Source organism: Nelusetta ayraudi, unplaced genomic scaffold, assembly GCF_046127955.1.
Source record: "Nelusetta ayraudi isolate G7.1 ecotype Tasmania unplaced genomic scaffold, CSIRO-AGI_Nayr_v1 ptg000017l, whole genome shotgun sequence".
Taxonomy (NCBI): Eukaryota; Metazoa; Chordata; class Actinopteri; order Tetraodontiformes; family Monacanthidae; genus Nelusetta; species Nelusetta ayraudi.
In genome coordinates, this window is record NW_027466067.1 from 5,214,223 (window position 1) to 5,241,944 (window position 27,722).

The window sequence follows — 27,722 nt, forward strand, 5'->3', positions numbered from 1 at the left end:
CTTTTATTTATTATTATTTAGTTATTTATGGCACAGGCTGTACATGTGATTCCGCTGGTACATGCTGTCCTCTTGTCATGGAGCCCTTTATCAAAGAGGCTAAGGCACAGATCACTGTTTATTGCCCTTATGGTGAAAATATTCAAACAATGTGTGAGTCTGGTGACGCTGAAGCGCACAGAGACAGAATCTTCAATTTCAACCAACACACTTTGCCTTATTGTCAAGCCCCTCGCTGAACCAGCAGAAGAAAAAGCAACAAAATATTAAAGTTTAAGTTTAAAGTTTAATTAAGTGTTTCGGGTTTTCTCCGATTGAAGCTGGTGTGTCCGTTAGTTTTTAAGTGCTCTGATGTTTATAATATATGGTTTATAAGGCTTAATATCATGCAAACATGTTTCGGTTTCAGCGCGAGCAATGCAATCCATTTGTCACATCCCCCATGACCACGCACTGCGCGCCCCTTTTGATTCCCTTTTAAGGAAATCAGACTTCAAACAGATGACCTGCGAGAGTGTCATGGAATGTATTCAGGGAGTTATGTAAGCTTATCTTCACTGTTGAGAGACAGCCGGCGACGAGTCAAGAACCCAGTGTGCTCGTGAATTTAATAAACCTCTCTCTCTCTCTCTCTCTCTCTCTCTCTCTCTCTCTCTCTCTCTCTCTCTCTCTCTTTCTCTCACTCTCTCTCTCTCTTTCTCTCACTTTCTTGATCGTAAAGGTCATTTTCACCAGAAAACAAACAACCCACCGGTGCCTTTTTTTAAGGCCTGCATGTTTTAAAGATGACTCTCTCATGTCTGTTGAAGAAAACATCCAGCAGGCAATGTCACCAAGATAATGCACAGACTGAGTTGTTGCTTTCTAATATCATTCAAAGACTTATGGCTATCAAACATTTGCTCATTATGCAGATTATAGTTAATTAAATTAAGGGTTCATTTAAATTGTGCGCCATCACAATGAGACATCAAGCTGACGTGACTTTTCTTCAGCATTAAAATATCTTGATCATCTTAAATCCACTAAAATTGAGCTGGACAAACATCTCCAGTAGAAAGTGCAGGTTTGGGACTTTGGTAAGAAGGGTAAAGCACAACAGAGAACACCTTCCTGACCATTAAATTGTCAAGCATGCATACTGTTGGCAGCGTTTGCCCCAGAACTGGACTTAATGAGCCTAATGATGCTTTACTTATTCCATGTTTGCAGCGTGACCCCTGAGAGCCCTCGTGGACAATGCTGCTGTCAGATCCTTGTGTCCACAGAGGCACGAGCACAGCCCGCCTCCCGCCCGGGTCCCTTCCACTGCTCACTCTCCGCTGCTTTCACTCCCATCAGTTACTCTCTTACGTCTGGCCATCACTTTTGCTCAACTTGACGAAAGAGTGCCATCCAGGATTTTTTGATTTTTTTGATTTTTTTTTTTGTTGTTCACTACAACATTCTGCGGTTTGCTTTAATGTTTTTCTTCCTTCTGAATTGTGAGAGAACAAGGAAAAACCTTTTTCGGAAGTGTCTTGGGCCACATCAAAGCTACTGCATGCCCACCTCAGCGGCTCGGGAGCGCGGGAGCGATGTCTTCCCCACTTTCTCACAGCAAAGACCAGCCACGCATCCGAAAGACAACCACCGACTCCTCACCGACTTCATTAACAGCCAGGAGCCTGAGGGTAAGACTGATAGAGCCCGTCCTTGCCTGTTTACTTTAAGGAATTTGACGCTAATTGAACACAATTATGTTCTGTATAAAGCAGCAGCACATGCTCAAGTATTGGTGATTTTTGTTTTACATGGTCTAAGATTTACTTTTCTTTTTTGTTTTGCTTAAATATTTATGTTTACACTTGAAATGACCGGATGGAAAATTCTGTCACCATCGCTGACCTCGTGCTGGCCCAGTTTGAAGCACACTCTGAAGTGTCCTTTCTCAGAAAATAATATTGTGTACCTAAAAAAAAACAAAAAACTGATGTTTTGGACCAAAGTGCTTGTTAACTAAGTGTTACATACATTCACTGTGGGGTTACTTAATTAAACTGGGAAAGCTACAGTTTACATAGATTTACATATTTCTTTTAAACACACTTAGGTTTTTTTCCACCTTTTTATATGGAATTTCACAGATAGATAGATAGATAGATAGATAGATAGATAGATAGATAGATACTTTATTAATCATTCTTAAATACTATATTAATTATTATTCTAACCCTAGAAAAAAAAAAACTAGGTCTGTTTAAAAGAAAGATATATACCGATTTAAAATTGAATGTAAAATGAACACAATTGATGGACAGGTTACATAGTTACAAAGTTTTTCCCCACGACACAATGACACAAGCTCAAACTGAAGCAGAAGAGCAGCACTTATTTTGCTGACACCACTGAGCAAAATCATGAAAATGAATCAGAGGAAAAGTCTGGCACGGATGAATGGAGAGCAGAGAGAAGAAGGGGACACAGGAAGGAGAAAAAAACAGTGTGAAAGAGGGGATGACGGGAAGCAGAAAGAGAGAGAGAGAGAGAGAGAGAGAGAGAGGAGGGATACAGCGCTCAGGTCCGGCCTGTGGGAACTCAGACGCAGTATTTATGGATGTTTATCTCTCAGCTAGTCCTCCGGGAAGCTCACATTTTCCACTTGGGGATGGCTGGTCACCAGGCGAGACGTTCCTTCTGCATCTAAAAGTGGTTTGGCCGAGTGACAGACGCACTCACATGCATGAGAGAATGTGCTGCTGAAGTTTGGGTCGCGATCGCCTTCTGTTTACATGTGACGTCACTTAACCCAAACCTGCGATTCCTTCTCAGCATGTCTCCTGTATATCATTACTGACCCTAAACTAAACACATCCGAGTGTCAAGAGACGGCCCTTGAGAAGCCGACACCAGAGCCCGGAGACGAGTCCGGGGGATGTTGTAAAGTGGATCTGCAGCGCATCAAAGTGTTTACATGTGGTGTCGTAGGTGGAAAAAACCCACAATTCTTCCAACCAAACTTCAGTTTCCATCAACCTTGAAAGTGCGATTGGAAATCAAAACAAATTAATGATATTTTGGGCGTTTTAGGTAATTTGGTTAAGGCATAGAAGAGATTGGGCTCACAACCACAGACAAATTCAACTGTATTTTTAACACATCTGGGCAGGAAAAATGGATATACTGTAAATGCCATGCTCAAAATAAGAGCGGTGGTATTTAACCCTGTCAGCCGTTGAACTTTCTGCTAAGCAACTATGAATGGCTTTATGTGACGGGAGAAAACTCAATCACTCTGTCACTCGGAGGAAAAATTATGTTTCAAGACTCAGCAGACAGGTCCGATTATCTGACGTCATAGAACAAATCATTTTCATGTATGAAGATCTAGTGATATCAATAGGGAGTGACATCACAGCGCCCTCGGTAGGTTTTGCTCTCCTGGTCCTTGTTTGCTAGCTTGGCCAGCTCAGCCAAAAATGGTAACCTAAATTGTAATTTGCAAGGAAAACATCATCCTGGGCCTCTTCTGTCTTGGAAGATTCTCTCTTCTCTGTATTTCTTCCCCATCTTCCTCTGGGCTTCTACCCAGTAGCAGTTGCTTCATCGTAACTAAATGTTGGCTAAGCAGTTCTGGAATCTTTTTTAAGACCAGTTCTCTAAAGTGTTCTGAAGATGTTTAGACGACAACGCTGCAGCGTCCAGTGTAGTGAGCGCTGAACCTGAGCTGAACCCACTCAGCCAGTTGAAGATATTTCCGGTATTTCTTTGGTGTTGATTTGTTTTCCTGCAAATTTTAAATTTAGACCACTGTCTACAGCAAGACTAGGTTGTCCTTAGCTTGGTCCAACTCACTGCTATTTGTTGTTTATAGGCACAACAACACACACAAAGATATTGTGATGTTGCTTCCTCCGTCGCGACGCCACAAAGTTCTGTTAACAAGACAATTAGCTTCCTGAAGACGAATACGCTTGACATCTTTTCTCTAACATTTAAAAAAAAAAAAACCTTCTCAGCAGAGACACCATATTAAACTTCCAATTTCAGCAGGCCATACTGAACCCTGCCAAGAGCTTTTCCCTTTTTTGGATGTGTTTACTTATCTGCGCTGGTCAGATTATTTAAGGGATCATTTCCTCTCTCTCCTTCTTTAGCCTGGCTCAGTATGTCAGACTGCCATAAACCTTTTCTTGGAAAACTGCGGAAAAAAGCTCTCTGCGACGGACAAGAAAAGCACTGGGATTTGCACACATACATGTACACGCTGCTATGGGTATCTGGCATACACTGGGTTCAGAATGTCAGACATACTCCATGTCTATGTCCAAAATAAATCTCAATGCCTGTATTTTATTACCCTTCATGAACTTCACTCTGCAACCTAAACAATCTGTGTTAAATGAGGAAAGTTGAACTGAGCCATGATCTATTTCTGTAGCAATGGAAATATTTTGTCGCTTTATTTTTTATTGGGCTTAAAGCTCAAACTGGGATTAGTCCTTCATTGTAGTTGGTGTTTTTTGTAAAAACCCATCTCGTTTGAAGCCTGTTCTCATACTTCTCTCCTCTCTTGCAGCACGAGAGGCTGTCAAGGTAAGCCTCTCCCGATTCGATTCCCAGTGTAAAAGATTTTTAATAATCACCGTGAAAAGAGACTAAGACGAGAGGGACCTGATAAGAGGCAGCGATGATTAAAAAAAAAAAAAAAAAAAAAAAAAATGTCAGAACTGGGGCTAAACCACTGCATTCAATGGCTGATAGCTGGTTTGTGTTTTCAGACTGAGCTCTTCAGGATCCTGTGATGGCTCCAACGATGCACCGACAAATCACGCCGAGTCCTACTTCAAGCGTAGGGAGAACAGACTGTCAGCAAGGAAAAAGGCTGAGGAAGAGAGTGCAAACAATGACTATAAAAAGGCAAGTCGAACTGTCTGCGTATTAGTTTCAATCAAGTTAAAGAGTTGAATGTGTTGGAATTCAGACTTGAAGTTTTCAGTCTTTCCTTTTGTTTGAATTTCCGACAATAAATCCAGCAAATAAATGAGGAAGGCATGTCCTTCGTTTAGAGAAGCGTACAAGAGATTTACCTAAGTGCCATCAGTTTGTTGGTTGAGTGCCAACATTCAAGTTAAGTTCCAATATACTTGCCATATTAAAGGGTTGGCAGCATCTGTTAGATTTTATGAGTTTGCAAAAGAAGAATGCAATCATGCAACGATTCTGCCTGATCCATGAAGTGCCCCCTTCGTGTTTACAACTCATCTGACAGTTATTAGATATGTTTTCATTAAAACGTCAGTGAAGTGAGTGACTGTGGCCAAATGTTTGTTCCAATCCAAAACAAAACACGAGATATAATTGCCGACTAAATAGAAAACTCTGAACTGTGTGAAGTAACTGAAAGACGGCTGCGGTTGTTTGCTGAGGACGTGACGTGAATGTTTTACAGATGTATGAAAAGGCGCTGGCCACCAATCAAAGGCTCAAGTCAAGGCTTGAAATAAGTAAACAGGAGCTTGCAATGATCCAGGACCAGTTGCAGAGAGTACAGGTACCACGTCAGCAATCCATTCGACTCTGAGAACAACACAGTATCTTTGTCTACACCGAAGATTAATTGTATTTATTTAAATCGGCATTTTACATACTGTCATAAGATTTTTTTTTTTTCTTTTGAAAAAGCATATTACAGCAACTTTGTGTCATTTCGGTTTTCTATTTTACTCCCTCTACTTTCAACAATCTATGTTACATATAGAAACACCATGTAGATTCCCTAGTATCTCTAGATCACCAACATCTGGTAGTCTGGGGCATATCAATGCTGATGATAATATCGATAACATTGGTATTGGTACTGATCAATATTAGTGACAATTTTACTAGATTTGCATGTACTAATGTAGGTGTTGTATTTACATACACTGATTTATATTCACATTAGTTTGTTATAGATGGTTCTAAATGTTTCAAATTGTTCCGCTAACATCTGTTGCCCACCTGCCCTTGTTGTTGTCGTAGAAAGGAAGACCTGGAGAATGTGGCTCCAATGTGTTAGAGACAGAAAAGAAGGTACTCAGTATGCCGCATTCCTCCTCACTTGCGTTGTCTTGGCCTTGACTCCATTGTGACTCGTTCGTATTCTTCGCAGGAGAGCTGGAGTCTAAAAAAGAGGATATCAGATATGGAAGAGCAGTTGAAGGTAACTCATGCACACAGGCTCGTTTCATTACTCCTTATAAAGGCAAAACTTTGGCAGACATTAAGGGACATGATAAACAGCCAGATGGTTACTGTGCAAAGTGTCTGTGGAGCCCTCCCTGCTAGTTGCTCCGTCTATGGAGGCTTTAGCTGACATCATTTGTCACTGTTACGCTCTGCTAGCCGTGGAATGCGCTAGCACTTTGACGGCGCAGCAAGTGAGCCATCAGCGCTCATCTGCGTTCACAAACGTCTGCTGTGTTATGCCCAAGAGGGCATAAACAAAAACCTGTTGTTATCAGCGAATGAGAGGTCTGCACAAACCCAGGCTGCTGCTCTGAAAATAGACCTGACAGAGGGCCACTGTTCTCTATTTAAATGGCCGAGTCTGGTCCGGCCGGGTCTTTGTTTCACTGAATGTAGCGGATTGTACGCCTTCATGTGATTTGAACTACATTTGCTTTATTGTATTTAATTACACACAGTGGGCCTCGTGCAAGAGGTACTGGTACGAATAGATTAGTTCATATGAGTGATTCAGCAAAAAAAAAAAAAAAAAAAAATGTTACAAACACCAATTCTCTCGTATTTTCAAACTTGAAAAAAAAAAAAAAAGGGTATAAAAAGAGTGGGAGTTCTTATGTTGTAACAGGCTTATAATACTTCGGTCGTTTTAAATATTTAAAGCCAAATTAAGCCAAATTAAAAACAGATTTGTTTGACACTGCGGACAATTTCATGAAACAGTGTTTTGCCATAATCATCATCCACTACTGAACATGTGCAGATGTGGAAGAAAAGAGAAAGAATTATAACACAGCTAGAAAAGCGAAACAAAAAAAAAAAAGGAAAGAGTACCACCCTAACAAAATAAAAGGCAGGACTGCTGTTGAAATGTTCCACTTGTGCAGCAGCTGGAGGTCACGACCCCTGATGCGTTTGCTCAGATCAGTGTTCCTGTGTTCTTCTGTCAGGCAAAAGAAGATCTTAAGATGGAGAACCAGAGACTGAAGGATGAGAATGGAGCTTTAATCCGGGTCATCACCAAACTGTCCAAGTGAAGAAGAGGCACACAAACAAGTCTTAACCTGCATTCCTCCTGATTTTTGTTTCAGTGTCTGTCCTGTGCAAATAAAGAACGTATGTGTGTTGTTTAATGACTTTAAAACTTGACTGAAAACACCATACACACACACACACACACACACACACACACACACACACACACACACACATACATATGTATATATATATATCTTGAGTGAGAGCGACTCCTATTGGAAGCCAGTTCTAATACAGCATACATCATGGTAGGTGTTAAAAAAAAAAAAAGGAAACCACTCACAGCACAGTGAAATGGAAAGTCAAGGAAATATTGTATTTGTATTATATATATTATATCACAAACTGTTTGCTGCGGCCGGTGATGAGCAGACACAAGGAATAATCGCACACGCGCGCGAGCACACACACACACACACACACACACAGGTATATATATATATATCTTGAGTGAGAGCAACTCCTATTGGAAGCCAGTTCTAATACAGCAGACATCATGGTAGGTGTAGGTAGCAGAAAGGCACACAAACACACAGACAACGACCAATAATCCACATTATCCCAGATGAGGGAAGCGCTTTGAGGAAGCGAGTGAATGCGAACATGAATCACCCAGACGTACGTTAGGTCTAAGTCAGCAAAAAGGAAAAAAAAAACACAAACACGGAATAATCAGTCAAAACTGCTTTTAATATAAAAACAAAAATGACAGAACACAAACACACGTACACAAGGTAATCATGGTTTCCGCTTTGAAACATGCTTCTATTTACATCGCCTTGTAAATGCATGCTGCAGCCTATAGACAGATTCGCACGATGCATAATGTGAACAATAGGAAGTATTGTATAGGGGCCTGTCCTGTGTGTTGTTGTGCAGTCTCTTGCAGAATTGACTTTACTCCTGGTGGCAATATGGCCTCCTATTAAAGCAACAAGATATATGTGGAGAAAATGATCTGAACGAATAAGCGCAATGTAAACAAAATAAAACAACACAGCAACCACCACTCCATTTTCAATTGTATGGAATAAAAATCTTCTACAGTTAATTTGGTGGTCTTTTTTTTTTTTATTATTATTATACTGTTTCATTTCTGCTTCTCTAATATCTTTGTGACACCTACCAGTCTGCAAATGTATACTATTGTATGTTTACCACATTCATAATTAAACTGCTTTGCAATGGGAAATGCAGATCCTGTTGCAGTTTTTTGTTTGTTTTCTTTTGTTTTCTTGTTTTTTTCAAACAAGGGCTGGTGCTTTTGACATTTTCAACACTTGGAATCACTTCAGTGGTTTAAAGAAATCAACGTAACTTAAAGTTCATCCATCCCTTATTTATTAATGTTATTCTACCAACATTCATTTGCAATGTTTTTGATCGATCTAACATATACATGGAGATGGAGAATAATCACTGTTGCCACTACTTCTCATATCATTGTTATCATTCTGTTGGGGAACAAACCTCGTAGCTTTGACGACTAAGCAAAAACGAAACAAAAGATGAAAACATTAAATGAAACACAAAGGCGTGAAAACAGTGAGGCGTGAAAAGTGCTAAACAATGCAGCTGTATTTGGTTCAAGCAAACGGTCCAGGATATCGTCGTCATACATTAAATGATGCAGCATTTGCCTTGTTAGAAGTTTACAAACCTGTTTTCTTTTCTTTTTTTTTGCTTTTTTTTGGTGTTGATTTTTTTTTTATAACTCTGTTCACATTCTTTTAGAAAGTGCAGCAACGTACATTCAAGTGTACACTGTGATGCACAGACCTGTACGCTTCAAGTTCGGTTTTCTTTGTGGAAAAAAAGAGAAAATCTTCTCCCGAGACAAAATCGACCAGTCTTCCCCCCCCTGATGCTACAAACATAGTGAAATATACCTCTGTGTGATAAACTACAACATTTTCTGACACAGGACAGACAGTTTGAATGCTTCTTCAACAGAGGATTATGAGAGATTGCAGTTTTTTTTGGTTTTTTTTGTTTTCTTTGAAGGAAGCAGTTTAAAAGAAGCATTGTCACAACTGGTTCGCATTGCACTGGTTAAACCCTCAGGCATCTCTACTTTCTCCGCAGCCACGTGAGGTTTTACATCCAAGCGGTCAACACAGCTCGAGAGTCCTTATGGCACATTCACAGTAATGTCCCTGACTAGGTTGAAATGGTATTTTACTCAATCACAGCTTGCCCTCACGCACCAGGAAAGGCACCCTTGTATATCCCTGTCCTTTGCTAGTTCTGTTTGGAGACACACAAATACACGTAAAAGCCAGAGAATGCGCAAATAAACATAAACTGGAGTAATCGGTGGGGCAAATTTCTCAAAAAAAAATCGAAATCAAAAATATACATATACGTATGTATGTATTGCACCATGAGTAGTTTTGCTTGAAACAGAATCAACTGTACACAACGCAGGTAATAACCCAAGGTTACAGTACTTTCTATTGCAAGTTATAGCACATTTATCGGCAAGGTACAATAGTGGGCGTGGCGTATTCAGAGCAGTGGGGGAGGGACTTAAAGCATGCTCTACAAACTAAAGCCCTGGCTTCAACATCACATCTCAGCACCCTGACAATCACTTCCCACTTTTTCCTCCAGGTCGCTCACTCACAAATGAGTTAAACTCATCATCACCATCTCCTCACGCGTGTGCGTGTGCAAAACACGGCGCTTAAAAATATCTTTCTCATTCTTTTTTTTTTTTTTTGTCATTGTCGTTTTCTTTTTCAATCTAAACATGGATGAGCAAACATTCTATGATGTCTATTTTTTTTTTTTTTTTTTTTTGCTGAGCGGGTATTCACGACCGGCGGTCGCGTCTTTTTAAGTCGAGGGTTTCATGCAAAGTAGGGAGGGAGCAGGGAGGGTTTTGGTGTTTCTGAGTTAGTACGCAAAGCTGGCTGGTGGAGCGCGTTACTTCTTCGCGGCCAGGGACGCCAGCTGACCGTCGATGTCCTCCTCCGGCTGCAGTGGATGCCACTGGGCGATGGGTCGGCGTGGGTTCGCCAGCATGTCTGACCAGTGCTTTAGGCCCAGGCCGGTGGCCTTGCTGCCCACAAAGATTTTCCCGATGGCGTCGTTCTTACCGATCTTGTCGTAATCAAACACTGTGACCGCTACCAGGATTTTCTGAGCATGGAAAAATAAAAAGGATGGGTTAAATGGATGAGATCAGCCACTGAGCAGCTACAAATCACACTCAGGTGGCAATAACTGTCAAATAATATACATCATAATACATAATATATATATATATATATATGAATATGCTGGTGAGGTTTGCACCAACGTTACAATGTCGAACAATCTAGGGCGCAAATTGTTGCCAGGTTACCAGGGCGCAATTTGCGCTCCTGACTCATTAGGTGCGACATCTCTGGGTGTTTTTACACCTGCATATCATGAGCGCATAAACCTTTGTGGATACGACGCAAAGGTGGAGAAGTTACGGCCGCTACGTCTCTGCAAAATTTGCCATAATTTACCACTGCGCTCCATTATTTGTGGCTCATATGTTTTAAAATTCAAATCAAAAAGGCTCCGTGACCCAGTTGAGAAACACTGCATTACATTACAGTTGTCAAATTTACCATTTTTTTTAAGAAATAGTAACATTATCGCCATACATCCATATCCAGTTTGTCTCGTTACTCACCTGCATTTGCTCCAGGGGGATTTCAAAACTGAATGATTCGTTGTAATAAGGGTTCAGAGTGTTTTTCTTCACCGTGGTCTTCTTTTTCTTCAGACGTTTGCCTCCCTGCAGCAGCTGGATCTTTACGTAGGGATCTGTGAAGGAGCAGCAATTGGATTAAGAGTAGCGGCCCAGAAGAAAGCCCTACTTCAAGCAACAGACACCCGAAAACATTTGCAAACTGTTGTGATTTCATTTTGTCATCTAATCTGTGATAAATCAAGCTGGTTGTGTTTTTTGGTTTGTTTGTTTGTTTGTTTGTTTGTTTGTCTTTTACCAGATAATCCACAGGCGTCCATCTTCTTCAGGTTCTTGGCTTCCAGAATGCAGACGGTGAGCTTCCCAGCAGTGGGGACGTATCGGAGGGAAATGCAGATGTCCCCCAGTTTCTCAGGCTGAAACCGTCAGCACCGGGAAAGGACACAGAGATGACAAACAAAATGTTTAGAATCTTGGAAAAATAGGGTTAGACAATCCCCCAGCAGCCTAAGCACAAGCGTTCAGGTTAAGATCGAAGTTGGACTTAGGGTTAGGGTGGAATTAAAATTGTTGCTGGAGTTAGGGTTTGATATAATTTTAGGGTTAGGGTTAGCCTAACCCTTAGGGTTGGGGTTGGATTTAGGGTTTGGGGATAGGGTTTACATCTGCTCCCCATAGTTTTCCCACTGAATTGTACCTGCGGTGATTTCCTGACAAATCTCACAGATTTTTATTTCCCCTATTCAACAGTTGTGCAACTATTCTCATCAAGACACTTCCAAGGTATTTTTTTAATGGGCTCTTAACAGTACCTCCTCTTGATCAGCGCTGTCCAGATCTTTCCACTCCTCGATGGGCCGTCCCAGGTCGATGGTGTTCATGGGAATCTTCACTTCTCCAATCACGTCGTGTTTGGAAAATCGATCGTAGTCATAGACGGACATCACAAGAGTCTTTCCTCCAAGCTCCTCATACGGTACCTGCAGAAAATGCAGTGTTATTTTTTTTCACTGTGAAAACTTTTCATAAGTCTAATAAATAAAGAACCAATGCAACCACATAAAATAATTTCATTGCAGAATCCAGAAATATGTATTGATTAATTTGGTTTCTTGAAAAGTCTTTACTTCGACACAGTGATTCATTGACTTTTGCATGCAGCCACAGGAGATTTCAGCAAAATCAAATGTGCTGCTGCTGTGAAAATTTGCAGACAGGCCGAGCTTCCGGTGTAGCATGGAGGCTTTCCCGAGGTCTCTGCAGGCTTTATTAGCCCAGGAAACACGGAAGCCAAAGAGCAGCATGCTCTGCAGGGTTTTACAGATCATTGTCTGACAGCCTGTCAAGACATGGTTAGTGCCACACTTGGACTACATGAGGGGAGAGAGGGGAGTGGGTAACCAAATCCAAATTTCACCCTCTGCTTGATCTTTTCTGTAACTACACATTGCAGTGACACCAACCTTGAACACAAACGACTCATTGAAGACAGGGTTCAGAGTTTTCTTGTGCACTTTGGTGTCATACTTCTTCTTCTTGTCAGGCTGCAGCAGGACTTTGACGTAAGGATCAGAGGTGCCGCCCGAGTCCATGGACAGGAGGTCGGCGGCTTGCAGGATGCCAACTGTGAGCTGTGAGCGCAAGTGCAGGGGTGACAACACAACTGTATTAGGAGAAACTCAAGGTTTTACTGTTGTTGCTGTGGTGGTGGTGGTGGTGGTGGTGGTGGTGTCGGCACTGTGGAGACTGCTTATGTATCAGCATCTGGCACTTGGAGTCATCCAATCAATCACGATGAATGTCCTTTACCTTTATATTAATTTTGGTATATGATAGTATTTAAAGCAAAACACAGATTTTACTGCACGTAGTTCTTAAGGGAATACAATTCCAACATCAAATTACGCTGACAGACCTTTGTGTTCTCAAAGTCATAGTCTATTGAATACTGCAGCTTCCCGAGTTTCTCTTGTTCTTTTTCTTCCTCCTCTTTCTCCTCTTCGGTCAGTCCAGTCTCTCCCTCTTCATCATCGTCATCCTGGAGTTTCTGTGGTGGGGGTGCAACGAGACAGAGCACATGGTTAAATACACAGAAGGTAATAAAGTTTGAAATACAAGGGCTCCCCACAACCGCCAGCATGCCACAAACACTGTAGCTCCAGGAGTTCTTACGCATGTCCTTACCTCCAGCACAACGACTGCCCATGACCTGGGATTTTAGGTGTTAAAACTAGTGGGCAGCCCACAAATACGTAAATATATTTCTGCATACGTCCCTGAAGTTAAAAATCACCAGGCATTTCCTTTAGACATGCTTGTACAGTCAGTGAAGGCATGCTAGTTTCGCTAAGAGCGAGAAAAATGCTGTTAGCTTAGTTGGTCTACCTCGCTAATCTATCTTGTGAGCTTAAAATATGCTTCTTTAAACTTAAAATAAGCTATGGCTTATTGGAAGTATAAAAGAAAAACAAGACTTTAAGTGACTTTTAGCACGAGAAGTTGACTTTTGTCACTTTCGTGCAAAAAGAGATGCGCTAAGCGTTTTAATTAAACTGTACAGCCACTGCTTTTAGATTTCAAGGGAAAAGCCAAAACTTTTATGAACCTCGTTTCCCATTAAAAAATTTATGCAGGACCGAAAAAAAAAAAGAAAGAAAAGAAAAAGCCTCTCTTTTTAAAAACATCGTTACCAGAGATGGTTCAGGATTAAAGGGCACAGCCAGCTATTTGAATACAGCTGCATTTATTTTGTTAAATTAAGCTTCTTGGCCAAGGTGGCTTTGACTTTGACGCATTTTTAGACCATTAAGTGTTCCTGTGTCCCACCACCTCCTCTTTAGACAGTCAAAATGACATGCAGTGCTTTTTTGTCCCCCTTCACAAACATTTCCATTACCCCCAAACAACCAACCATGCCCTTTATCACATGCATGTATTAATAGTGTTAAACAAAAAGTGTCTTGCATATCAATTCTCAGTCCAATAATTTCCATATTGGCGCCATTGTCCTGGGAACAATGTGTTAGATGGTTAGACTCTCCTCTCTAGGGGTTTATGGAGGACATCATAGCTCTTCATTACATTCTTAAAGTGCCAAAAAATCTAGATTTATTTTTTTTTCGTTTTTTTGAGTGTGTGTGGAAGAGGGGCAGGGCCGCAAAAGAATCAATGCAAAGGAAGCTACGACGTTTCATTCCATGAAACCCCTCCCTCTGCCCCAGGTGGGAGGCAAGGAAGGGTTGGGGGAGAGGTCAACGCGAGCTGTCCACCTACCGTAGTGCGGGAGTCCAGCACAGTCAAGAAACACGAGGCACAACACAAGACGGACACAAAGCAAAGAGGAGGGGGAAAGGAAAAGCAGAGAGAGGAAGAGGTTCAACTCACGACACAGCGAACACTCCACAAAAAAGAGAGGCAGTCAACACACCAGCACCACATCGCACACGATGAGAGATGACACGCTTCGCCTGAGCAGGCGACCATCAATCCTCATTGCGCATCACAATTAATTGATTGCTTTAATTAACCGTCATAGGAGCCCCAGTGCACTCTGCGGCAATGTCAGCTGATTGACTCTCAAGTGCACCACCGAGTCTTCACTACATTCTGTGTTTGCACAGGAACATATGTACACAAATATGTTTCTCTGTGCTCATGTTGGAGAAACTTTTTAGTTGGACAGGGGCCCATCCTATCCAAAGTGTGTCATTTTTCACCGCCTACGGGGGGAGGAACCACGACAGATGAACGTCACACATTTTAAGGAACCACCACGACAACATCGAGTGAAACGGAGGGGGAAGAGATTCTCTCCTTGTGTCCTTTACAGCCCGGCCTACAAAAGCTGCTGGTGAAAGATCAAAGTTGGTTAGCGGGAGACATCGGAAATGAATCCGCACAATGATGGGCGAAATTTACAAAGGAAGTGACGCTTTGGGGCAAAACCTATGGCTTTACCCACGGCACCGTACCTCACCGCCCTCCATGTTCTTCATGTTGAAGCCGTCCTTGCCCTTTTTGCCCTTCTTGTTCTTCTTCTTCTTGCAGCAGCACTTTTTGATTATGCAGAAGCAGCAGGTGACCATCAGCAGTGCGGCCACCACGGCGATGGCAATCAGAGCCCATGGAGGTACTGCCAGATGCGATACAAGGGTCAGTGGAGGACATTGTCTTTTTTCTGATGGCAAACATGGGTTTGAATGTGTCGTGGTGGACAGAAGGGGCACTCACGGGGGATTTTGTCGATCTCGTTGAGGAATTTGCTCTTGATCTCCTCGAACATGTCATTCTTGTTAATCTCCGTGTTGTTGCCGGACGTCTCCGGCGCCGAGGTGGAGACGACCACCGTGGTGGGAGCCACAGTGAGGGCGGTGGCGCCAGCAGGCTCGGTGGCCGCCGCCTCGGACTTTTTGAAGAAGTTGAACTTCATGGTCAAAGACTAGGCGCGGCCTCACCTAACAACACACAGAGGGAAGACAGGGGAGCGCAATTTAAACGACTGGAGTGCTTGGCCTTCCCTGCTGGCCTAAAAAGTTACTTTTTCCCGTAAATATGACAATAAAGTTACTCTCCATGGTCTGTTTTCTTCATGTCGTCTTATCCTCTTGCTAGCGCTGCTTTCATTATTGTGCACAACGGTAGAGTTTTTATCAATCATAAGTCAGCAAGCTTGTGTTGTCAGATTACTGTCAGATAAGTGTGATTGCAGAAACTGACAAATCGCAGGTACCTCAAAAAGCAGCAAACTGTGAAAGATGATGCCATTTCTTTGAAATCAAGCTCTAGCGCAAATTGAGGGGGTGTATCATTCTGGAAGACATCACCTATGTTTGTCATTAGTCCAGGATAAGACAGAAAATCCTTTCGTATAAATGGCAAAATGGTTTAAAAAAAAAAAAAAAAAAAAAAGCCCTGTTGGGATTAAACGCGTCTATTTTGCAGCTGAACTTGAATTTAACATCTCAGTGTAAAAGTAACCAAGTGTAGAAATTAACCTTGAAGGAGCAATTTATCATAAAATCCATTCTATAATAAATATTTAGGTGCACCTGTTCAAGTGCACGTTGACAAAAAATATCTTGGCAGCGACTCAGTGCATTTTGACATTGGCACAGTCAAGACAACCTGCTGTTCAAACTGAGGGTCACGATGGGGAATTTGCGTGACACTAAATGTAAAACGGTTGCCGTGTGCCACAAACTGCTGATCTCCTGGGACTTTCAGCCGTCAGGGAAAGTATCCAGTGACGAGCGGGTCTTCTGGGAGAGAACACAGTATTGATGACAGAAGTCAGAGGAGAATGGCCAAACTGGTTTTAACCAGTAACAAGAAGCTCAAACAAAAAAAACATGTTACAACCTAGGTTGTAGGATGTAGAAGGCCGTCTGTGAAACACGGAACCTTGAAGGAGATGGGCGACAGTTACAGAGGACCACAGAGAGTGCCACTCCTGTCAGCCGAGGGCAGGAAGTGAAGGCTGTAATTCCAACAGGAGGAATGGAAAATGGCTGCCTGTTTTCTTGCGTGACCGTTTTTTTCTATAACTTTTGATTAGTGAGGTCAGATTTTTTTAGGTTAACAACACAAATTCATAATGCACCTCTTTTTATTTTATTGGCATTCATCTGAAATTTTTATGATTAAATGTCCAGCGTGTAAACTTTGGACTGATTTATGATTTTTATATTGGTCAAAGCTTAATATATACTACATTACTACAAAAATACATTCATAAAAGTGGATAGTCGAAGTACAATAACAACCAACAAAGAAGAAGGTGGACGAGATATCCAGGTTAGCGTGCGCGTGAAAAAGAGCACTGCAATCTATAATGTGACCACTTGATGTTGCTGTTTCTTCTCAAAATCTCCAAACATTTACACACTTAACCTTTGAGGTGTAAAAAAAGAAAAAAAAAAAAAAAGAAAAGTTCTACTATACCGTGAAAGCGCAGGCATACAACAATTTTCTCTCTGCAACTCACAACCAACCTACAGAAGCAGCCACAGGTCAATAAAAAATAAACTTCTGTCAAAATGACATACATGTTTTGTGGCATTGTTTCTGTTTCTCCACATGGTACTCAAGCCAGGAAGAAATTGGCAAGGACTAGAAAGATATAATGGCTTGAATCCAAATTGCCCTTTGGAAGTCTAGACAGACTTGTGCAGTTGAGTCACCGCGTCCTTCCTCTTCACGACTATGTGTCATCTTCCGTTTAAGTTGTTTTTTTAAGGAAGGAAGCAAAAGGGTCTAAATGAATCATTTTCACTGCAGTATGATGCCTTCGTTGTCTACTTACCTAATACTTTCAGTCGCTCTCTTCCACCTCATACCTCTCATTGGTGCAACACAATATGGTAAATAATAGGGAACTCTATAACCAACCACCGACAAGTTGCTTTGCAGCTCTAAAAAAACCCATGTGTGCTGATTTTCACTTGAAGGTGGAAAAACAATATCAAACTAAAAGGTCATGAATCTCTTTTTATTGCTCGGTGGCTATTAAAGAGACACATTGTGACTGTTGGATAAAGACAACGGTTAACAAAAGACTGTCCTTCAATTAAATCTAAAAACCAACTGGGTGTGTGCTTGTATTTGAGAGAGCATTTTTTATATCTTTTCCAATCAAGCCAACACTCACGCGGCAAGATTCGTCTATCTCAGGGTAAGGAGCCAGGGAGCGGACTTGTCTGGCAAGTGCAATCGTGACATAACCCAATGATCATCCACTTCCAGGCCACAGATCGGTAACAATCACATTTGTGCATACGTATTTTATCAGGTATTTATAACCTTGTCTCAGCGCGTGGTGGTCAGGTCAGTTTGTGTGCGTGTGTGCGTGTGTGTATGTGTGTCCTCCGCATACAGGCCGATATAGGCCCATGCGCTGTGGACGGATGGATCGTTGTTGCTAAGCAATGCTGGTGGCTGTCCATCAGCTGCCCTGAGCTCACCGCAACCTACCTCCCGCAGAAGTGAACGGACAATCAAATCAGCAGCCAGCTCACTGGCCCCCCGGACGCCATCGAACAACGTGCGACGACTGTTTTTTAAAGTTGGAGCTGCAACAGGCTCAAGGGGTTACCTCATCCTGTCCAAGAAATCTGCAGGAAATTCTGGTGCATCATCGGCGTATCGGACACGAAAGACCAGGGTGAGGCAGGGTGACGGTGCTCCGCTGATCAAACTTATGGGGAAGGCAAAAACTCCCAAGTTCCACGCAATTTGCATGCACCTCCTGCCGGCGTCACCCAAACGAAAACCCAAACACGCACTGCAGTTTAGTGGGAGGCGCAGCCAACACACTCACTCACTCACTCACGCACACACACCTCCGTACGTCCTTGTGCTTCTTTTAAACTGAGTGTTTACGTCTGTGCCATTAGCACTCAGCCCTCATCTTTGATTGCTGCAGCTTTTCGCTGGGCACGCACACGTACGCACACACAAACACACAATGCCGACAGATCCGTGCAACCAGGGATATGCGGTGTTCCAGCTGGGAATTCACGATGCTGCACTTTATCGTGACTCTCTCAGTTTGCCGATGCAGACGACAGAAACCCTGCCGGCTCTCCTGGACTTGGGATTCACGCTACACAGCTGCAATTTTTATTTTCATTATTTAGTTAAAGATAGTGGAGGGGGAGGGAGAGAGAAAAAAACTGCAATTTGAATTCCAGAACAGAAACTCACCGGTTAGATGTGTATTCCCCCCTCCGAGCCGCTGGCCCATCCAATAATAGTGAAGTGTGAGAGCCTCAGAGCCTCAGAGCTGTGGTACCATAGTCTGATGCCTCCCATAGGCAGAGACTGCAGTCTCTGCTCACTTCTCTCCACTGCAGCACTACACCCATCCCTCCCTCCCTCCCTCCCTCCCTCCCGCCCTGCCTGCCTCGCTCCCTCCTCCCCTTCCTCCTCCACCCCCCCGCCCTTCCCGTCGCATCACCCCCCTCCCCACCTCTCCACACCCCATCCCACTCCTACATCCCTCATCCCGCACCCCCGTCTCCCCGCTCGCGCAGCCCTCCTTTACCTCTTGCTCCCGCCCAGTACCTCATCAGAGATGCTGCTCACACGGCTGATTGCTACGTGCCACTCTTTTTGGTGTCGCGTCGGAGGCCGGTTGTCGCTTGCGGGATCAATATGCACCGACTTTTGGTGGTGGCGGAGCGAAGGGTGGGGAGGTGGAGGCAGAGCGGAAGCGCAAAGTTTGCAGCCCGAGATGAGCGGCGAGGAGGCGGCCTCCGGGAAGGAGGGCCGGCGGTCGCATGCCTGTTTCCCTGCCGAATAGCTCCCGCCAGCTCCCGATAGAGAGCAACCAGTGTCGGCAAGAGTGCAACCAAACACACACACACGTGCACGCAGTCAAGTGGATGGCTGCGATTGATCCGGTGATGTCACCTGCTCGTTAAAGCCAGGCCCAGGCTCTGGCAAAACCAAGGGGGAAACAATGATTGGGTCAAGGCCGTCTGCAGCTCTCAGTCTCATTAGGCGCTCATCCGATTCACCGAGGCGTCTGCAAAGAATCACTTAGAGGCCAAAGAAAAGAGCAGGCCACAACGCAAGACAAAGCTGAAACCAATCACGTGTGTGTATGTGTGTGCCTGTGCATGTGTGTGTGCGTGTGTGTGTATTGTGACCAAGCAATGTGGTCCACTGATGAGATACTATTTCACCGCGGCCGTATAGGATCTGCACCGTTCACCGATTTCACACAAGCCAACACATAAACAAAAGTCCCTTGAGTATTTCTTCAGTCTGAGCAAAGTGAAATCCTTCCCTGTAAACCTCTACAGTCTTTCCCCCTCTGACTACATCGTCTTGGCTCCCTACCCTCCTTATCCTATCTCAGGGAAGCACTTTTCCATTCAGCCCAAGACTGACAGAGGACGAGCTGACAGAGGGGCTGCTCTGGCTTCACTCAGAGCAGTGACGGCCCCCAACCACAGGGTGGCAGACAACTCACAGAGAACTGCTGCATCACACAGCATTTTGTCTCCACTCACTCACTGATTCCCTCAGTCTACTCTAGGTTTGTAATTATGGGTCTGAATGAGTTGACAGAATACAACATCTTTTCAAAATGAAAATCAAAGGCAGTCAATGTGAGATTGAGCGCCATCTCATGGTCAGAAAGCATATTGCAATGAATGCCGTTCCATTGTATTTTACGCTGACGAATCCCTTCACTGTGTCTGAAAATTTATGAGTATTTTTGCAAAATACTGATGCATTTCTTGTCCCTTTTATTGCTCATGTGGGAACATTACATGACTCTTGCAGCACCATATCTGAAATTACCTTTTTTTGTAGTATTAAATGCTTTTATTGTGGTTATGGTCCATGTCCACTAGTGCATCTTTTCAACTCCATGTTAAAATAATTAAGATTACAATTTATTTTAGTCATCAAAATACGTCAGCGTGTTAATGTTGTCATTGGTCTTGTCGTTGGACTTGTTGCCGTATCTTATTCCTGTAGTGTTCGGTCTCATTGTCTCATTGTTGCATGTCTGAGACTAATGATGTAAATTTGCACTTCTTCTAACTTTCTATCCACATTACTCCCTAACCTGTACGTCTTTCCAAAATTGCAATGCCTTGTCCATGAATATATGCTGTGCTTCCCAGATAAACAAATAAAAAGAAAAAAATAATCATAAAAAATGTCACTGCTTGAAGGGGAAGCCAGAGAGTGTGGCTTGACACATTCAGGGCCATTACAGTTTTCCAACCAGCACTCCATCAGTAGCTCGTATTTTCTTGCTCCCACGACAGTCAAGTTTTATCTCTGTTGCTCTGTTACTTGAATTGTTATTTTGCGCGAGTTCTGTGATAAAGTAAAGGTGCTGACTGTCTGTTAGTTTAAACTTTTGGAGAGCCAGAAAGTTATTTTCCCCAGCGGATCTGGATTTGTTTTTTTACTCTATTGGGCGGGAGTGAAAAATAAAAAGTACAGAATGAAATCTGTGAAATGTCAAAGAGCTCAGGACATTTCTTGCGGCTCAAGTGTCTCCTTTCAAAGGACGCTAAAGCCTGCGGCAGTGGTGAGTCACGATTGCGGAGGAAGGAAATCTCAGCTGGTGTTACTGGTGTTAATCCTCACTTTTCATTGGCATGTGCCGCCATTTCACTATCTGTCATTATGTAGTTCACATACTTATTATGTCATATTTCTGACATTGTGTTAATTTGGTTACAAAATGCTTTTTCTTACTATCAAATGAATTGCTTTTCTGTTCAGCCACTTCAGACTCTGGGCCCCTTTTTAAATGACACATTTTTGATGAACACTTATGCTCAAATCAAACTACCTGAGGAAACAAAATACTTAAGATTCTCCCCCTTTCTTGATCTCATACAGAGTTATTCAGAAAATGAACACATTTATTTATCCGACCACTATGGCGGGTTCAGCCATCAATGGCTGGCTCAAAGCGAGGCAGCGGCGCTTTGAAAATGATGATCATTCATTACCTGTGACATGGTCACCAGATGCAATCAGCTAATGTACCCAACCAAATCTGATAAATCACCATTTGCCTCTTGACTCAGCAGATTTTGCGGCTGGCAGCAGTTACTGTGAGGTCACAACGCAGCCCCATTTTGAACAGGGCAGTCCCAGTGCATTGTGGGATCCTCCAGCTGCTCCCTCATTCTCTCATTGAATGAGAAAACGTGAATCTCCTGTCTCCCTCCTTCTTCCTATTTGCCATCCCTCCAAAAAAAAAAAAGAGAGAAAAGAATTAATGACTTTTATTGCGCCTGTGTGTCGGCAACACTCAGAGATATCAAGCGTGTACAGTGAGCAGCTGGTGCCAATGTGGGCCAGTGATGAGTTGTGCCGGGACGTTTTGGTGGAGGTGATTTGTCTCCTCTGAGGCAGCAGAGAGGATGTGGAAAAGTCTGCACCCTCTCAGCTCCTGCAGGGAGTGCTGCAATGCAGGGGTCTAACAGAGAAAGTGGAAGGTAAAAGGCAGTTGGTCTGCTCACTCCCTCTTAGCACCACTGCGTTTGTCTTTTAGTACCTTTTTTCCACCTCACTCTTGCACAAATTCACTTCAAGCTCATAAGAAAAAACAAAAAACAAAAAATAGATTAAATAAATAAATAAAAAAGGGAAGCACCATATGGCCATAATTGGCTCGATTCACTGCTGTTTGGCCATCTTGGAGTTGGTCTTGGAGAGCAGAGCTTTTCACCATGAGTCACTGGCGTCGCAATATTCTTGTTTTCTGTTTCTTTTCTTCTTTTTTAAAGCAACGGACAATAAATGTTGCACAATGAAGAGTGAAAATGAGGTCTGGATGAGAGCTATGAATTTAACTGAAAACCTGCTCACATCTGGTGCACTAAAAATCTGGCATGCAAGATGGAACATTTCCCAAGTCATGGATTACACTATCATAGGTTTTTGGAACGGGGAGGCAAAACTTGGAGGGCACTTGGAACCTCCTCAACCTCTCGAATCAGTGTTATTGCTATTGTGAACATGTGGAAACAGCTCTGGGGTTTTAACAAAACAATTTATCACAAAATAAAAGTAATTAAAAGTAACTAATCAGTCAAGGAGTCTGGGGGAAATTAAGACCTATTGAAACCACTTTCTATTGGAACTTTGCAATATGGACAAGCAAGCGAAAGAGGGATCTTTAGCCAACTAGCAAGGTTACCTTAACATATAAAATTAAATGCATGCTATGTTTTTGCAGTTATAATCATTATTATTACTAGTAGTAGTAGTAGTAGTAGTAGTAGTAGTAGTAGCAGCAGCAGGAGTTGTAGTCGTAGTTTGCATAACATGCCTAAGACTGAAGACCATATTTTAAATTGTGGACATGGACAGTGTAAAAGCTGAAGGGAAAAAATAAGTAAATAAATAGAATAGATAATTTCTGGGATGCAATATTGCCAACTGTTTAACATCACAATCACTGCTTTGTCCAATGACTCATTTCAGAGGCTGTGCTATATTATCTACTCACCCCAAGAGTAATTTCCTGCTGTGATACTGCGCATGATGCATCCAATTATGCTCACAATAAAAATCATATACCGCATTTATTCTATTAATGCTAATGTCACCATAATGGGCCTTTTCATAGCCCACAATGTGATTTTTCATATCAAAAACAGCTTAAATGCTCTAAAGCCATCCCAGAAAGGGAACAATATGTTAAAATGTAACGTTGTGTTCCAAAAACTGAAAACAGTAAAACAGTTGCAGCTGGAAATTGTAGCAAGTAAAACTAAACAGTGAACCATCGGAATGATGCATTATGCAAACAGCTGGCAACCTTCCCGTGTCAGCACCAGTGTGAATGATTGGTTTCAATTATTCACGACAATAAAGAAGCCCCGGAAGAAATTGCTGAGGAAATTCAAATGTCTTTCCTACATCCAAATCACATTACCACTAAGAATAAATCTGCATGTTTCACCCTTGAGAATCAGTTTCTCAAACCAACCTGCTACCCACAACAGAGAAACTGTAACTTTAAAAGTTCAATATTCATATAGCAGTGCACAAAATCCTGTATTATCATGATGGCCTTCCTATTGCCGCTGGCGTATTACAACATATTGCCGCCAGAAAGCATAATTTCGAACAGAGTTCAGAGTTCTGCATTTACCAAACTACCAAGTCTGTTTGATTTTTGTAAGCAGCAGTGTTTTTGTGGTTTTCCCTGGAAATAAGTTCATACTAGCAAGCTCAAATGCAGTATTTTACAATGGATACTAACTAACATAACGCACATTAGCCTATGTAAGCATGCACAGCAGCAACCAATCTAACTATGATGCACCACAAGCCATTCCCGATAGTATAAAATGCAGTAATTTCAGAATATATCAATTAATCAATACATATATTGTACTTTATAATATACGAGATACGATTAATCCTTTAAAACAAAAAAGCCCCAGGTTCATCGAAACAACACTAACAACCAACCGAACCTACAGAATTACTTCAATGTAATGATGCACGCCTTTTCTGGACGGGTCAAACCACTAAAGAAATCCACATTACTGCATCCTCAGGCGGTTGCACTGATGGCAGTCAGCTGTGGGAAAACGCACTGTGGCAGCTGCAGCAGCAGCACTGGTTCAGCAACTTTCACAGAGAAGCTATTAAAAGTGGACAAACATCTCCCTTGATGCCGCTGTCTGAGGTAGATGCCACAGCGTCTGTCGGAACAAACGCACCATCAAATGGCATTTTTGTAAAGTTGCAATTTTGATGTATGTCGTGGCAGAGGACACTCCATCAGATAAATATCGGAAATATCAGCGATATAAAAGATATCTAAAGAGTAATTTAAAAAAAACAAAACAATGTGCTCCGTGTTCATTGTAGTACTTGACAGCTTGTGGGAGAGGATCACAGTTTAAAGAGGACAGGATTAGAGGCTCAGTTACAGAATCCCATTTCATGAACCGTCAAGCCGCGGAGGCGCGCTATGGGTGCGATCTTTCTCCACCGGAGGGTTAGCGTACCGTAGAAACTTGAGGAAGCTCCAGCAAGAGGCTCCTCCTCACTCTCTGACCCGTCACTGGCACTCAGTTTTTATGTGGATTTTGAAGTTATAAAAATACTCAGTGCTTTCGTTTCACTTTTTTTGTTTGACTTAGTCACTCTGTGGGTGGAGGAGTAAATGATTCAGTCACTGTCCTGGATTCACAGCTATTCAAATCAATGCTCGACCTTGTGGTCAGTGCTGGAACTGCAAGGGTTATCACCACTCACCCAGCACATAATAAAAACCAACATTATGAGAGATCATCGATAGCTTTGATTTGAGTGTTTAAAGAGGTTATTTTAGGGGAAGGCAGCGACGAGAAATGTGCTGGTTGAATGTCAAAAAAATGATTTGCTCAGTCATTTTGTGGGAAGCTGAGTCGTTTTATGTGTAGGTGTTTTTTTTGTTTTTTTTTTATGTATAACTATTCAAGAGAACCAATGCTTTGAAAATACAGTATGCCATTTTAAATCAATCAGTTCAACAAACAAATTAAATAAAAAATAATTAAATCAACCGAAATAACAAAGCAAAAAAATCTGAACCACCACCCATTTAAAAACATCCACACAACCCTACAGGTTGAAAAAAAAAATAGTAGACAATCGTTTGGCTCCTTCCACTAGGAAGTCAGCCATTTTGAATTTTGTAGCAGATTCGGTGTTTCGCACGCTGCTGCTCTTTAACAAACTTGTCCCAGAGCCTCCGTCCAATTTTCTTATAATTTTGTGGTTTTCAAAAACCATGGAGATTAAAATTTGCTCAAGCTGTGAGTCCGGGTCCCATCATGTGGTGGTGGTGCTGGTGCTGGTAGTGGTGCTGATGGTGGTGCTGGTAGTGGTGGTGAGCCACAGAACCTCTGCAGACTCACCAGCCACGAGCCACTTTCCCGCAAAACGGGACACTCCTGTGACCTTGATGTTACTCTGTCTGACTGACATTAAACATCACAAAGGTGTGACTGTCCGACCACACCCATGCAACAATCTTAATGACTTCTGCTCTCCTTGTTGGCAAGAAAATGACATTTTCCTTCACCGCGCTTCCCAGTGTGTTCTGACCCGTCTGACACTGCTTGAAGCTTGAATGCTCCTTCTTTTTCTATCGAATTAGAGGTTAACGCACGTAAACTCGCACAGGATGCAGTCGTGCTAGGAAATTCTGCGCTGTAGTGAAGGGTGAGCACGAGCGTGTGAATGCAGACATACTGCAGCTACGCACGCCTCCTTCACTCCCAACAGATACTGTAGTGCCCGTTTGGCAGATACGCTCCGAAGTGTCCTGGCCATGTACGCATAATCCCCCCAGGGACTATAGAACTGGGTGCATCACCTGATCTCTTCGCAGCGCTGCATCGTAATTTGCAAGAGGAAGTGCTCAAACTGAATCCATAGCGCAATAATAAAAATCAATCATTCGGACAGAGGAAATTCCCTGCAGGCGTTTCGTTCTCGGGAAACAAAGTGCCCTGATGGCCGAAGACGACAACAAATGAGTAGATAAATGGAGTCAGATTCCACTTAAGGGGCTGGAATGCAGAAAATACAAAAACACGGTCTTTACTTGTGTTCCTTAAATAATCAATACATTTGCATTTCATAATATTTTTCCGCGGTGGCGCAAGTTGAAACGAAATGCGACGACTGATTGAGGAGGTTTAAATGCCAATGGGCCGACAACGCCATCGTACTGTGCAATTAGAGAGAGCTCTGCAGAGTTGTGTGGGCCCTTCACTCTTGCTGGCTCAGCAGATTTGACTTTGCACCCCCAAACCCCCCCCGAGCTTTTCCTCCTGCCCTGCGTCGAGCAGAGTCCCATTCCGAGCACTAAAGGCTTTCTCAAGAGAGTTTCCCAAATAGAAACACACACAAAAAGGGAATCAAAGCGAACAAATTCATTTCAACACAGCCATTTGCCTTTTCTCTCCTTCCTGGAACAAGCAATGTTTCAAGCTCTTGAAAAATAAAAGATGAAGAAGATGAAACGCTGGTAGCTGAGTTCTTAAATCCCCTCCTGCTCCGCCTCTGTGGCTCGCATATTTGTATCAGATGTATAACATCACACTGCAGCAAAAATCTAAAAAATAAATAAATAAATACTCCACACACATCAGTAGCCAGGACTTGGCCGGCACGCAGGAAAAGTTCCAGTCGGGGGAGGTGGGAGAATTGAAAAGAGACGGTCGACAACACACCGACTCTGTCTGCTCTAATTACCCCTGAGCCATTTATTCTCCAAGCTTTTTATATACATTTTTTTTTTTCTCCCGGTCTCTCCCGCATTCAGTTTAGGATGTGAGTAATGAGGTTAGGTGCCTCTGTGACAAGCAGGGAAAAAATAAAAAAGAAAGAAAACCCTCAGCTGCAGAAGAGAAGATGATGCCGTGATGCTAGAAAAGGAGGAGATGCTGCTTACCTTGGACGGAGATGATGTGCTGCCTCCTGACCGGGGGAGCGGAGAGCAGGCGCTGGTAAAAGCTTGGAACACACACACACACACACACACACATACACAAATCTTAAAAATCTGCACTTTTGGTTCAATCCACTCCCAAATTCTCCTGCACAATTATTCACCTTTTCCGTCCGCAGCCTTCAGCAAGAGTTTCTACTAGAGGGTCCAGGTGCTCACTGAGCTGCTCTCCGATCAGGCGACATTCACGCTGGTGGTCAACATTGTTGTAACGCGCGCTGGGATCAGCGCAAGGAAGGGGGAAAAAAAGGAAAAGAGAAAACCGTCCCGATGCCGGTGCGGCTGCACTGCTGGATTTCCCGGGGCTGCTCGCTCATTGGCTGAGGAGACGCTCAATAAGGAGCGCTCGCTGCCGTTAATTGGGCAGGAGAAGAGGGGGAGGGGGAGGGGTAGGAGCAGGAGGAGGAGGAGGAGGAGGAGGAGGAGGAGTGAGAGTGGGAGGGGGAGGAGGGTTTCTTTTCTGTGGCGCACTAACAACTGTGCTCCACCTCTTTCTGTTTCTTTGCTCCATCACTTTCTCCCCGCCGCTCTCTCCACGGTGCAGGCAGCCATGCGGGGAGTGCTGAGCTTTGAGAATTAGACGCAGCAGAAGGAGGAGGTGGAGGAGGAGGAGGAGGATGAGAGGCAGGGAGGAGAGGGACGGATGGAGGGAGGAAAAGAGGGAGACGCGAGAGCAGGAGAATCGATGAGCGTTGCTTTTTTTTTTTTTTTTCCTCGCTCAGCGCTGCAAGGAAGCCGAGTGCGCTGAGGTGTGAGGAGGAGGAGGAGGTGGAGGCAGAGGAGGAA

At 43.1% G+C, this 27,722-nt stretch overlaps 2 protein-coding genes across 6 annotated transcripts; one reads left to right on the plus strand and one right to left on the minus strand.

The window, feature by feature from the left end:
- Positions 1–1,267: 1,267 nt before the first annotated feature.
- On the plus strand, positions 1,268–7,340 carry LOC142887353 (protein phosphatase 1 regulatory subunit 12B-like). Of its 3 annotated transcripts, XM_076024943.1 has the most exons (7): positions 1,276–1,673; positions 4,559–4,575; positions 4,761–4,899; positions 5,432–5,533; positions 6,004–6,054; positions 6,134–6,184; positions 7,158–7,340. In XM_076024943.1, the coding sequence occupies exons 1-7, from the start codon at positions 1,578–1,580 to the stop codon at positions 7,242–7,244; spliced, it is 543 nt and encodes a 180-aa protein (XP_075881058.1). In that variant the 5' UTR covers positions 1,276–1,577; the 3' UTR covers positions 7,245–7,340. The 3 variants fall into 3 exon arrangements, with proteins under 3 accessions (XP_075881060.1, XP_075881061.1, XP_075881058.1); XM_076024945.1 differs by lacking the exon at positions 5,432–5,533 and having other exon boundaries at positions 1,268–1,673; positions 4,761–4,903; positions 6,008–6,054; XM_076024946.1 differs by lacking the exons at positions 6,004–6,054; positions 6,134–6,184 and having other exon boundaries at positions 1,271–1,673.
- A 576-nt stretch (positions 7,341–7,916) lies between these two features.
- syt2b (synaptotagmin IIb) lies at positions 7,917–27,190 on the minus strand. 3 transcript variants are annotated; one of them, XM_076024942.1, is made up of 10 exons: positions 27,041–27,190; positions 26,880–26,941; positions 15,164–15,387; positions 14,905–15,065; positions 12,849–12,971; positions 12,397–12,564; positions 11,746–11,913; positions 11,232–11,349; positions 10,916–11,049; positions 7,917–10,389 (listed from the first exon to the last, which is right to left on the minus strand). In XM_076024942.1, exons 3-10 carry the CDS (start codon positions 15,360–15,362, stop codon positions 10,174–10,176), a joined length of 1,287 nt encoding a protein of 428 aa, XP_075881057.1. In that variant the 5' UTR covers positions 15,363–15,387; positions 26,880–26,941; positions 27,041–27,190; the 3' UTR covers positions 7,917–10,173. The 3 variants fall into 3 exon arrangements, with proteins under 3 accessions (XP_075881057.1, XP_075881055.1, XP_075881056.1); XM_076024940.1 differs by having other exon boundaries at positions 12,849–12,980; XM_076024941.1 differs by lacking the exons at positions 26,880–26,941; positions 27,041–27,190 and adding an exon at positions 18,635–18,766 and having other exon boundaries at positions 12,849–12,980.
- Between the last annotated feature and the right edge of the window lie 532 nt (positions 27,191–27,722).